The sequence below is a fragment of the Juglans microcarpa x Juglans regia genome, chromosome 3D, assembly GCF_004785595.1.
Source record: "Juglans microcarpa x Juglans regia isolate MS1-56 chromosome 3D, Jm3101_v1.0, whole genome shotgun sequence".
Classification (NCBI taxonomy): Eukaryota; Viridiplantae; Streptophyta; class Magnoliopsida; order Fagales; family Juglandaceae; genus Juglans; species Juglans microcarpa x Juglans regia.
In genome coordinates, this window is record NC_054598.1 from 7,519,387 (window position 1) to 7,532,323 (window position 12,937).

A 12,937-nucleotide genomic window follows, 5' to 3' on the forward strand; every position below is an offset into this window, starting at 1 on the left:
GAGCGTTTAAAAAAAAAAAAAAATAGATAGCTTTTCACGGCTGATCGTAGAAGAAAATAATGTTACCTTCCCGAGCCAATGGATTTTCAGAGTAATTCGTACGGACTTTAGTTGGGCCTCGACCCAGCACACTGTCAAAGGGCTGATGATGGGCTTGGGCCTCTTGTCCCATCCCCCCGGGGCTAGGTGACGATCGTAATGAGCAGAATGAGAGACTAGAGAGGGGGAGAGAGAGGGGGAGAGAGAGCGTAACAATGGCGTGGAGGGGACATCTGTCTCGGAATATGAAGGAGCTTCGGATCCTGCTATGTCAAACATCGCCTGCGAGCTCGTCCGCTAGGTTTCTCATTTCTACCATCTTTTTGCCAAAATATTTTTCCCTTTCATTGTTTATCACTACTGGTTAATTCGAGATAAAACTTTTGCTTTTTTTATTTAACCTGAGATAAGATGATTTTTTATCTGTTCTGTTGTTTTGAACTTCTGAAAGAGCGTTCGTAGAGAAGAATTACAAGGATCTCAAGACACTCAACCCTAAATTCCCAATCTTAATTCGTGAATGCAGTGGGATTGAGCCTCAGTTATGGGCTAGATATGGTATCTCTTTTTCTTTTTACTCGCTCTATCTCTTGTTTGGTTTCACTACTTTTTGATTCGTCTCGATTTCGTTTCGTATCTTGGCGATGTTCAGATTTCATGTCTCGATTTCAGATTCATTTGCTCATGTTCATTTCTTCATTTTCACGCGATTCCTACCAGTGTTCTGTCATGTGTATTGTATTCACCTATACTTTTTTTTTTTTTCCTGAATTCCTATACCTACTTTGTTGAAACACTTTATGATCCTCCAAGTCCAGTTGCATTTCCCCCATGTAATGTAGGCATATATTCGTGGGGACGAATCTTTTGTCCTGCAAAAATGGAGGTGACCAGAGTTTTAAATTAGGAGGATTATGATATGTAGGGTTTTCATCGAGGGACTTTTATTGGGAGTTTAACGCCTGCTAAATCCCACATTGGGTGGGTGATCTGTGATAGAGGTGAACGTGTGTGATACCTAAAAAAATAGGCGAATGTGTGATAAAACTACATTAAGTGAAGTCTCACATTGATTCCTTATTAGGTTCAAATTTTATAATGATTCCAAGAATCTCCAAGTGTAACATTAACTTGTGTTTTCGGAGTATAAGCCCAGACCAATGTGGCTTAAGCTTTCTTTAAGCTGTTAGAAATTGTATTAAAACCAACCTAATAACACCATATGGCACTGGACTCTGTTTGGCACGAGTTTTGACGAGGACCTCAGGGATTTGAGTGGAGGAGATTGTAAAGCCCACCTAAATCCTACATTAAGTGATGATCTATGTATGATGAAAGTGCATTGAGTGTCAAGTCTCACATTGGTTTTTTGTTAGGTGTCAGTGATGGAGGTGAGAGTCAGTGGGTGGGTTGGCATTGATGATAGGGCAATGTGCATTTGTAACTGCTGCCATTGGGTTTACAGTCACTGCCCTTGAATTTTCTAACTCTTTCTTGTATTTTCTTTCCCCTTCTGTTTTCCTTTTCTGGTTTCTTCCCACAATTTGCTGGATGACTAAAGATTGGTGGGGAAATCTTTTTCTTTTTTTTTTTTCTTGGAATATGAATCTCCATTGATTCTTTGTCACTGGTTTTGTGTTTCTTCAATAGAATTAGTTCAGGAAGAAAAACATCAGCGAGTTGCTTCTTCTCCTGTAGCAAGAAACATAACGAGTGAAAGATGGTTTATTAAAGGAAACACAGCAATGAACGAAAAACAAGGATGGTGGACATAGCTACTCAACTTGGTATATACATGCATGGTTGGGGTTCTTATATTGGCTGGTTTTAGTTGGTTTGTTAATTTGGACTGGCAAACATAAGATGTAGCAAATAACAAGTAGAAGGTTGTTGAAGTTTGATAGTGAATAGCCTAATCCTATCCTTCTCATTTTTGGCAATTTGCCTTGTTTGTTTTCAGAAAACATCTCATCTCATCTAATCTAATCATTACAACTTTCCCAACTTCCAATACAAAATAAAATAAATAATTCAACTTTTTAAAATTCCAAAACAAAAATAATATTAAAAAATATATTCTAACAATACTTTATTCAACTTTTTAACTTTAATCTAAATTCATCTCATCTACGAAAACAAACGAGCCTTAAACGTTTGTTATGTAGAAACTTCTTCAAGATGTACAAATAGCATATGGAAAATGTGGCGTTGGCTTATTGATATATGATGGAGTCTCTTTACTCCTAACAAGTGTGGGCATTTGGAAATTGCGCAGCTATTGACGAACACCTAGTTGTGGATTTGCACATAGACATTCATCTATATAACATTTGACATTTCCACTTCCTCAATCGGTGCTTGATATAACAATTTTAGGCCTGTCACAACTATCTAAGTTCAATATATTCATTTCATGTTCGGTTATATTTCATTGATCATTTGTGCCCATGCCTTGCTATATCCGTTAGTATCATGTATTTGACCTTTGTTTTATCCTACAGACATGGGTGTTGAGAGGGGCATCCGTTTGGAAGGCTTGACTGAGGCACAAATCCTGAAGGCAGTTGAAGACCTTGTCAAAGTGGGGGCATCTCTTAAAGCCTGATAGTGCTGTTATTGGACCCTATGAAATGGAATAAAATTAATGCAACGAAAAAATTGCCCAGAGACTCATTTGTTCAGTTGATCTCATGTGTTTTTCTTAAATATGTTTATTGGGTACTCTGTCTTTGCCTTGTAGTTTGATAATTTTATGTACAAGCATCTTCCATCTACACAAAACAATTTTACCCTCGAGCCGATGCTTGGTTACAACCAATGAGTTAAGTTATAAATCTGACCTCTGTTTTTGGGTACTGTTCTGATACGTGTTTGGTGTTGATCAACTAACAAATTGGTAAATTTTCATGCTAATAAAATCCTTTGATTAAGTTGAATACCAACCACTGTTTATGAATTAGTCAAAAACCTTACGGTTATTGGATTTGGGAATGCATACGCTTTTTCTGCTGAAGAAAGAAAAGAAAAGGGCAAAAAAAAAAAAAAAAAAAAACCCAGCAGACGGAGAGATCCCAGTTTATCCAAAGCAAAATGGATCTGTCGTGGGCCTCGACGTGTCGAGGCTTTCCAATGTTTCCATCACATACCACCTCTAGCTCTGGGTCAAGCGATGCTGCCGTATATATATTATATATTCAGTATTTACAACATATAAGAGAAACAGAATTGGGGCTTTGGTTGGAAAAACCCTATCAAGTGGTACTGTTGGGAGTTGGGACTTTGCGGCAGAGCGGAGAGAGATGTCTACATCGGCGGCGGCGGAGACTGGGTTCCTGAGGATAGAAGAGATAGAAGGGAGAGGGAGGGGTCTGGTGGCTTCGCAGCCACTGAAGGCCGGCCAAATTGTCCTCAGAGATTCCCCTATCCTCCTCTACTCTGCTTTTCCTTTGATCAACCCTTCTTCTTCCTCTCGCCCCTCCACTTCCAATACCTACTGTGCCAGGTGCTTCAGAACCTTATCATCTTCTTCGCCCTCGGTGGTTTCTTGCCCCTCTTGCTCCCACTTTCATGTCTTCTGTAGCCAAAACTGCCTGTCCGCTGCACTCACTTCATCCCACACTCCATGGGTATGCCAAGCCCTTTCTCGTCTCCGAGATTGTTCTTCTCTCCTGCTTGAACAACCCATGGAACTCCAGCTGCAGGCCCTTTTCCTGGTGGCCGCCTACAATCTTTCCCTTGTCTCTCTTTCCCAATTCCAGATTTTGCTTTCTCTTGAGGGCACCCCTGGCGCCACTGACTCCGCCGCTGCTCATTTCCTGCATTCTCTCATCTCCTCCCTCTTGCCGTCGCCTCCGCTTGAGGGTTTCTCGGTGGAACTCACGGCCGCATTGTTGGCCAAGGACAAGCTTAATGCCTTTGGGCTTATGGAGCCTTTTTCCTCCAATGACGGTGGCCAACGTTCTGTCCGAGCTTACGGTATCTACCCGAATGCCTCCTTCTTCAACCACGACTGCCTTCCCAATGCCTGTCGTTTTGACTACGTCGACACCTCCCCCAAGCACCACAACAACACCGACATTATCGTTCGGATGATTCACGATGTTCCGCAAGGTAGGGAGATATGCTTAAGCTATTTTCCAGTCAACGAGAATTATGCCAGCAGACAGAGGAGGTTGATGGAGGACTATGGCTTCACTTGTCATTGTGACCGCTGCAAGGTCGAAGTCAATTGGTCTGATGATGATAATGATGATCTTGCCGAGGAGGAGGAGGAGATAGACGAAGTGATGGATGAGGACCACCATGACCAAGTCATGGAATCCTCCCTGGGGAAAGGAGATGCCGACTTCCCCCACGCGTATTTCTTTGTCAGATACATGTGTGATAGAGAAAACTGCTGGGGCACGCTGGCTCCTTTGCCCCCTAAGGACGAGGCTACTCCCTCTGATGTTATGGAATGTAATGTATGTGGCAATCTCAATAATGACCAAGTGACTGATGCAAATGGAGGAGAAGACCAGCTTTCCATGGATGATTGAGCTCTCTTCCTTCCTGCCTCTGTAAGTCTCATTGTAACATCTAAGACTTTCTTTCACTTGTCTTTTTGTTTCTATTAGGTTCTCCTTTTTAAACTTTTCCTGACTCTGAAATCACTTTTGTTTCCCATTTCAGTACTTCTAGAACAACGGCATTGTTCCAATGTTTCATGACATGTGAACTGAAATGCGATTGTGCACCCATCCTTCCTAAATAGTGTTATTTAAGACACATTATTTTCTACACGAACTGGACTTCCAGTTTTTATCATCATGTTCACATGGTCAAGCCTTTGGTTAAAATGATAAAATTCCTTGGTAGTTGGTGTGAACCTCGCTGTTATCATTCAAGTTGGCCTTCCTTCCCATTTATTGCAAGGTGTAGAATTCTAAGAAGGATAGGATTGAAGTCTTAATTTCATTTCAATGATGTGTACGAGTACAATAGTTTCCTTTAAATAATACAATGAGAGTAATCGTATAGATTTAAAATACAAATTCAAATTCAAAATTCAAAAACCTAAGATTACGCAACTCCTCCTCATGTTTCAAATACTCTATTTTTTTCCTTGATCTTCGGTTGCTTCACAGGAACTCGGTTATAGTTTTTATCTTCAGCTTGATCTTCAGTTGCTTCAGTTACGGATGCTGCTTCGCTACTTCAGTTACTGATGCTCCAATATGCCCCCGCAATCGAAAGGGCAGTTCTTGAACTTGAAGATTGTTACGCAATAGAGTAAACCGAGCCGCATGCAATGCTTTGGTAAGTAGATCAACCAGCTGATTTTTTATTGACAAAAATGAAACCTCAAGTTTCTTTTGAAGTACTTGATCACACACATGGTGAAAATCAATTTCAATATGTTTAGTCCTAGCATGAAACACTGGATTGGAAGAGAGATATGTGGCACTAATATTATCACACCATAGTTTTGAACAAGTCGGTAAACTAAAATGCAAATCATGAAGTGCGGATTGAATCCATTGAATTTCAACTGCAGTATTGGATAAGGATTTATACTCGGACTCGGTGTAATTCGTGCTAGCGTTTGTTTCTGTTTTCAATTCCATGAAATTAGATTATTGCCATGAAAAACACAATAAGCACCAACGCTTCTGCAATCATCACGGTCACCTACCCAATCGGCATCACTAAACCCATGAAGAGAATTCTCTTCACTACCTGCTAATGAGGATCCTTTGGTTGATGCATAAACTTACTTAAATGATGAACGCAGTAAGCAATGTCTGGTTGGGTAAACTCAAGATAATGCAAGGCTCCTACTGTGCTTCTATAGAGTTGTGGATCAATAAAATCTGCATCATCAAATTTTGAAAGATGACAAGTAGTTGACATCGGCGTTGCACACGGCTTCACTTTATCAAGATCGACTTTGCGCTGCAGCTCAGTAATATACTTCCTCTGTGTTAGAAATAAATTATTACCATCATATAAAGTTTCCACTCCCAAAAAGAATGAAAGTGCGCCTAAGTCTTTCATGAAAAACCGTGGATAGGCTTCTTATTAATTTATCAATAGCCTTTGAATCCAAGCCAGTCACGATGATATCATCGACGTAAATTAGGATGATTAAATGAAGCTGATCTTGGTGAAGTGTATATAGAGACGTATCAGATTTAGAGCCTTGAAATTCAAGTTGTTGTAATTAATCAGTGAGTCGAGAAAACCATGCTCGTGGGGCTCGTCGAAGACCATAGAGACTCTTTTTTAATTTGCACAGATTTGGATAATTGGGATGAATGAATCCTTACGGTTGATGCATATAGACATTTTCTTGAAGGAATCCATGAAGAAATGTATTTTGAATATCTAATTGCCGAAGTGACCAATTGTTAGAGATTGCAAGAGAAATGACAAGGCGTATGGTGCTTGATTTTACCGCTGGACTGAAGGTCTCAGTAAAATTTGTTGATGAAATCATTTTGCAACTAGGTGTGCCGTGAACCGTTCAATGTTGCCATCTGCATTTCTTTTTACCTTATAGACCCATTTATTTCTAACAAGATTTTGATTTGGTTGTGATGGAACTAAATCCCAAGTATCATTTTGAATAAGTGCATTGAATTCAACATCCATTGCGTTACGCCAATGAGGAAATTTTGACACTTCCAAGAAACAGCTTGGCTCGGTAGTTGATGAATTAGCTTCAAATAGAAGTACCTGGGGAAAGGGATATTTAATATATCCAACATATGGTTGTTTTGGTCTGAGGCTATTTGTCTGAGATCTTGTGGTCATGCACTGGGAGGTTGATGCTGTGTCAATGGAGTGAGGGACATGTGGGACGTCAACAACCACTGAGTTGAGAATAACATGCGAGTCTAGAGCATTTGCATAAGTTGTGCCTTGTCGTGCAGCGGTAGAGTTAGTTGGCAATTGATCAATTGCAGGTCGTGTTGTAATGGTTTGACAATTATCATCTACTGCATGCAAAGTTAGAGTACGTGTAGGGTGCAAATTTAAAGGTAGAGAAATTGTTTCAGGTTGATTTTGACAGTAGGTGGAGGTCTCAGAATGTTTATATGGAAATGAAGTTTCATCAAAGACGACATGTCGAGACACATATTTTTCGTGTTGATAAATTAAGACATTTGTAACCCGGATGTGAGAGACTATAACCAACAAAATGCAAGTCTTTGAGTGAAAATCTATTTTATGGCGATTATATGGTCGTAAATTTGGCCAACAAGTACATCCAAAAATATGCATAGAATCATAATTTGATTTTTTGTTGTAGGTTTTTTCAAAGGGAGATTGATTGTTCAGGATCTTTGTAGGCAGACGATTAATAATGTAAGTTGTTTTTGGAAAGCATCTTCACAGTAAGGTTGTGGAAGATTTGAGTGAGCTAATAAAGCAAGGCCCATTTCAACAATTGATGGTGACGCCTTTCTACTGAGTCCATTTGTTTATGTGTATAGGGACATGCAATTCTATGATCAATGCCACAAGATTTAAAGTAATTATTTAGACGTCGAAATTCTTCACTCCAATCAGTTTGAACAACTTTAATTTTGGTATTAAAGTGGCGTTCAACAAAGTTTTGAAATTGTAGGAAAATATTTTCTACTTCAGATTTTTTCTTTAATGGAAAAAGCTAAATAAATTTTGTGCAGTCATCCAAAAAACAAATATAATAGCGAGAATTATAACTTGAAAGAATAGATCAGAGTCCCCATACATCTGAAAAAATTAGTTCTAAAGGCCTAGTGGCACGATTAATAGATTTTGAAAAAGGCAAATTGTGGCTTTTAGCCATCTCACAATCAAGGCAAACATATTGTCGTTTATTCAATTCAACAGGAAGATTATTTGAACTTAAAACATGTTTAACAGTAAGAAAGAGGCATGTCCTAGTCTACGATGCCAATCAGAGAGAGAAACTCGAACACCAATGAAAGCGGAAAAAGCAATTTGTTGGAGAGGCTGTGAAAAGCAGTACAACCCATTTTTGTTATGACCTTTACGTAGGATGTTCCCCGAGTATTCCTTAATAAGAAAAAAAAGTGTCATGAAACTCAAAATAAACATTATTATCTTGAGCAAATTTTGAATAGAAATGAGATTTTTTGTGATTTGTGAAACAACAAGAATTTTATCAAGAACAAAAAATTTGGAAGATGTGGGTAAGGTAGCAGTGCCAGTGTGAGTTATATGCAAACCTGAACCATCACCAACTTGAATTTGATCAGTGCCAACATACTCATCACCACAGACAATTGTTTAAATTGTTCGTCAGATGATGCGTTGCTCCAGAGTCAACATGCCATTCCTGATCAGTGTCTGCAAATTTGGTTTGGTGGTGAGATTGGCTTGGGCATTTCGGCGTGAAGGCGGTGGCAGGAAATGAGGATCGTAGCGCTTATAGCATCTAGAGGTGCATGGCCAGTTTTTTCACATAATTGACACCAAACATCAGAGTTGTGAGAGGAAGAATTACCTCTACCAGATGCACGTGATGCACCTCCAAAGCCACGGCTCCTACTAGAAAAATTTGAGAAGTTCTCACAGCTATGGGTTCCAGAGTAGTTTTGTTGCGCAACAACATTAGCCGAGACAGGGGACAAAGGAACAAAGTGGGAATGATGATGGATTTGGGCCTCACAGGTTAGTAACATAGAGTAGACTTCCTCCAATGTGAGTGATTCGTCACGGGCAGAAACCGTGGTTACAAGGGAGTCATATTCAAGCCCTAAGCTAGCCAGTAGATAGGTGATGATATCATCACAGTGCAAGGGTTGTCCAGCAATAGCAGGATTATATGCCAGCCATTTGATATGCATGAAATACTCACTTGCCGTTTGAGTGGTTTTGCGAGCTGTGGATAGCTGAGATCTCACTTGGATTGCTTGAGCCCTGGACTGGGAAGCAAAGGCTGAAGTGAGAGCTATCCAAACTACATGAGAAGTAGTGTAGTGAGCAACCTGCGCAAGAACTTCATCAGTAAGAGAGGAATTAAGGCAGCTGAGAATTAAGTTGTCTTGAGTTTCCCAAGTGTCAAAATGGGGGTTGGGAGTTTTGATGCCATTTGCATCAGTAAGTTCCTTCGGTGGTTGTTTGAGAGTACCATCGACATAGCCAAATACTTTTTGGCCTTTCAAATATGGAAGCATAATAGCCTTCCAAGTAGAATAATTGTTACGACTAAGTTTAAGATATTAAGAGATGAGGTTGGATTGAAGAGAGGAAGTTGGCTGGGTTGTGTATCAGAGGTGGATGAATCAGGAAAGGCCGACATGATAGAGAAGGAGAAGGAGAGGGTAAGGACGTTGGTCGATCAGTCTGATACCATGAAGAATTCTAAAAAGGATAGGATTGAAGTCTTAATTTCATTTAAATGATGTGTATGAGTGCAACGATTTCCGTTAAATAATACAATGAGAGTAATCGTATAGATTTAAAATACAAATTCAAATTCAAAATTCAAAAACCCAGGATTACGCAACTCCTCCTCATGTTTCAGATACTCTGTTTTTTTCCTTGATCTTCGATTGCTTCATAGGATACTTGGTTATAGTTTTTATCTTCAACTTGATCTTCGGTTGCTTCAGTTACGGATGCTGCTTCGCTGCTTTAATTACAGATGCTCCAATACAAGGCAATGCGTTTCCATTCATCAATCAATAAATAGCAATTTACACTGCTTTCCGCTTTGCTTATTGGAATTGTGTACAAAATATATATTAAAATATCCTGTCGATAGTCTTAGTTTGGCAATAGAAATGGTTTTAACTATCAGTCAAGTCTTGGAATGCTTGGCCATAGAGATGGTTTTACTCATGGATATACCATCCTTGTTTTTAACAAAATAGGAAGAAAAACAGGTTCTTGAAATGAAAAACGATGACCCTATCATGCATTTGCATATCCAACCATGTTTCATCACGAGGCAAAGCATGTTACTAGGGTTTACCTGGTGTGGATCTATTGGTTACATAGATGATTTTTCTGTGTTATTTCCTACGAAACTGAGAGCAAAGCTTTGCTTTATTGAAGTAAATCAACTTGGTGAATTGTTCATGTGCATTGGCAAGAGAGAGAAAGTCGGTGGAGGGGCAGCACAGAACCTTAGATAATATGGTTTGGGATAACCAACCTCTTAGCTTTGTTTGAATACCTGTCATATGGCAATATCATTAATTACATTTTGTCAATACTGGTTAGTATTTTTAGAAGGTCAGCAAACTTACCTAGGAGTTTCTGGGTCGGTGGAGTGGCAGCAGAGAACCTTAGCTTCGTTTGAATACCTTTCATATGGCAATATCATTAAATACATTTTGGCAAGAGTGATTATTATTTTTAGAAAGGAAATACTTTAGACACGAAGTGATTATACAAAATGATGTGGTTTGATGTGATAGGTACGTTAGATTGTAAAATTATAACTTTTATTGTAAAATAAATCTAGCTTATTTTATAAAATCATGTCAATTTGTGAATTTATCTTTTTTGTAATTTTTTGTGTACGTAGTCATTCTCTTTTTAGAAAGTCAGCGAATATCTAGTAGTTCCTAGTTCGAAACTTACGAATATCTAGTAGTTCCTGGTTCGAAACTTACGAGGACTCGTTGCAGAAATTACCGGGGAGTGAAAACATAGATTGGTGTTGCAATCCTGGTGTCAGGCTTCACGGAAACAATTTATCAATACTTATGTCAGTCAAGACGGGTTATTGTCGAATTATGCATAATTTTATTAGTTTAAATAAAGCATTATAATAATTATGTAGTGTTAATTTTTATATTTTTATTAATTTTGATTTTTTTTTTTATCGGACTAGGAAAAAAAAGAAGAAGCTTTGAACGAGGAAAAAAAGAAGATAAACAAAGCAGTTGGCGTTGAATTAAAGCGAAGGAAGAAAAACAAATAAAAAGATAAATAGGTGCTGCGCATTGAGGGCTGGTTGGGTACTACCGTACTACTATAAACTCACGAAAATGGCTGACGTGAAGTTAACGTGGAGGAAAAAGAAAAGAGAAGAAAAGAAAAAGCAGCGTACGAAACGGAACTCTGGGCACATGTAACAGACCACGTACTACCGAGGGTACGTTAAAAAAAAAAAAAAGTGAAGGTTGGGGGGGGGGGGGGGACGCCTGTAGTGACACATAGGCTTTTTACCACAACAATCTTGTGATGCATTGCATAAGATTGGAATGTCCTTTACCCTTTTGCACCGTTTTCTCAGTGTCCTCCCACGATCTGCCCTTTCGCAACCCCCTCTCGCAAGGCTGCCTTTGCACCCCCCCCTCCCCTCTTGCACGGAACACCCCTCTCTAGTTCTCATCCTTATTTGGTTGTTGCATTTTGAGGGAGGCCTGGAATATGATTTTGATGAAACATCTCAAGCTTTCAATGTGAGAACGCCATGATCACCTGCAAGCTATTTGCTTAATTGTTTCATCCCATAATTTTGATGAAATTTTGAAATCTTGCTCTCCTCTCTTTTTCTAGATGCAGGTTCACTCTTTTCTCATGTATTTTGATTTTACTTTCACGGCTGGTGAAGGTATCTGTATAGTTTATCTGTGCTTTTTAATGATTGGAAAAATTAAGAAGCTAGCAGAGAAACATCCAAATTACTTAGAAAGAAAAGTGCGGAAGTTCATTCACATGCTATTTCACTTGATTGTTATATGTTTGGGAATTGTTGGGATAAAGGCTGTTTTCAAATGGTGGGCAATTTCTGAGGTGGGCAACGGATGTCGGACAGGTGGTGGTGGACTGGTGGAGGTGGACTGTTGTGGTGAAACTTTACTCGGTGGTGAAACTAGAAGCACAGATCGGTTTCCTATCTCCTTTTGTTTGCCCTTTTATTTCTCATGTGAACGAGAGAGAGTAAGTTGAGTTTGGTGTAATTTCTGAGATGGCAACATGTAAGTGGAAAGCTGTTATTTGAGGAAAAATGGCCCGACCGCTTAGAAGCGATTATGTTATAGATATGTTTACGTTCTAAATAATTTTTTTTATTTCTTTTTAGCTTTTTCTAATATTGCATTAATGTTTATTTACGTTGAAGTTTATTTGTAGGAAAAAGCTACTGCGACCGACTTTGGGTACCTAGGATGTCATATGTATGTAATAATGACAATAGGGGCCAAATCTATAGTGGGTTTATGTTGGATAATAAGAGTTTAATAGTTGGACTTAACCTGTGGGTTACGTACTGGCATGTGGTCATCGCTTTAATTTGCATGCTTTTGTTGATTGGGTCATGACCCACTTATTACTTTGATAGACATGTTAGGCATATTTTATCTTCCTTTTGTTTTAGTGGGTTGGCCCTTGGCCCATATGAGTTAGAAGAGGTCTATGAATATATGTAGAGAACACCCCTCTTGTAATGACAATTAGAATCTGAATACAATTTTATTCTCATTTTATCTTCTTCTTCTTCTTCTTTGTTGGAGGTTGCCTCCCTCGAAGTGAGCTATTTGTTAGTACATTTTCATCAAGCATCTTCAAGCGTGTTACAATTGGTATTTAGAGCTAGGTTTTCATTGGCAACTTCATCAATCCATATAAATGAAAGAAATTCTCCTATTGTTGCTCAAAATCAAGGAGCAACTTGAACAATCATAACAACGTTTTGAAATTATCCTGCAGACATTCAAGGATGTCAGGAACGAATTTGAAGATTTTACCAGCAACTTCGATAAAAATTTAACTTACCTGGAACATCAATTTTATGCGTTGCAGGAAGACGGACATGTAAAGATGATGAAAGAAAAGGAGGAATTTAGTCTCAATGAGAATTCTTCTTTGTTCTAAAAAATTCTTCGGTTCTTCCATTTCCTCCCTTTCCAACGATTGTACTGGGCCATAATCAAGCCAAAACAAAAAA

At 38.9% G+C, this 12,937-nt stretch overlaps 2 protein-coding genes across 5 annotated transcripts; both read left to right on the forward strand.

Annotated features, from left to right (window-relative positions):
• Positions 1 to 173: 173 nt before the first annotated feature.
• On the forward strand, positions 174 to 2,875 carry LOC121256061 (NADH dehydrogenase [ubiquinone] 1 alpha subcomplex subunit 2-like). The gene is made up of 3 exons (XM_041156678.1): positions 174 to 340; positions 491 to 597; positions 2,541 to 2,875. Exons 1-3 carry the CDS (start codon positions 255 to 257, stop codon positions 2,642 to 2,644), a joined length of 297 nt encoding a protein of 98 aa, XP_041012612.1. The 5' UTR covers positions 174 to 254; the 3' UTR covers positions 2,645 to 2,875.
• A 364-nt stretch (positions 2,876 to 3,239) lies between these two features.
• Positions 3,240 to 9,694, forward strand: LOC121256059 (histone-lysine N-methyltransferase ASHR2). Of its 4 annotated transcripts, none has more exons than XM_041156675.1 (2): positions 3,240 to 4,598; positions 9,599 to 9,694. In XM_041156675.1, exon 1 carries the CDS (start codon positions 3,339 to 3,341, stop codon positions 4,575 to 4,577), a length of 1,239 nt encoding a protein of 412 aa, XP_041012609.1. In that variant the 5' UTR covers positions 3,240 to 3,338; the 3' UTR covers positions 4,578 to 4,598; positions 9,599 to 9,694. The 4 variants fall into 4 exon arrangements, with proteins under 4 accessions (XP_041012609.1, XP_041012608.1, XP_041012610.1 ...); XM_041156674.1 differs by lacking the exon at positions 9,599 to 9,694 and adding an exon at positions 5,166 to 5,554; XM_041156676.1 differs by lacking the exon at positions 9,599 to 9,694 and adding an exon at positions 5,214 to 5,554.
• Positions 9,695 to 12,937: the final 3,243 nt, after the last annotated feature.

What these genes read in the sequence shown, in the direction of transcription:
- LOC121256061 (XM_041156678.1), top strand. Translation starts at nt 255, where the DNA reads ATGGCGTGGAGGGGACATCTGTCTCGGAATATGAAGGAGCTTCGGATC. An exon ending in CCTGCGAGCTCGTCCGCTAG is followed by an intron (nt 341 to 490) that starts GTTTCTCATTTC and finishes AACTTCTGAAAG; the next exon opens with AGCGTTCGTAGAGAAGAATT. An exon ending in TCAGTTATGGGCTAGATATG is followed by an intron (nt 598 to 2,540) that starts GTATCTCTTTTT and finishes TTTATCCTACAG; the next exon opens with ACATGGGTGTTGAGAGGGGC.
- LOC121256059 (XM_041156675.1), top strand. Translation starts at nt 3,339, where the DNA reads ATGTCTACATCGGCGGCGGCGGAGACTGGGTTCCTGAGGATAGAAGAG.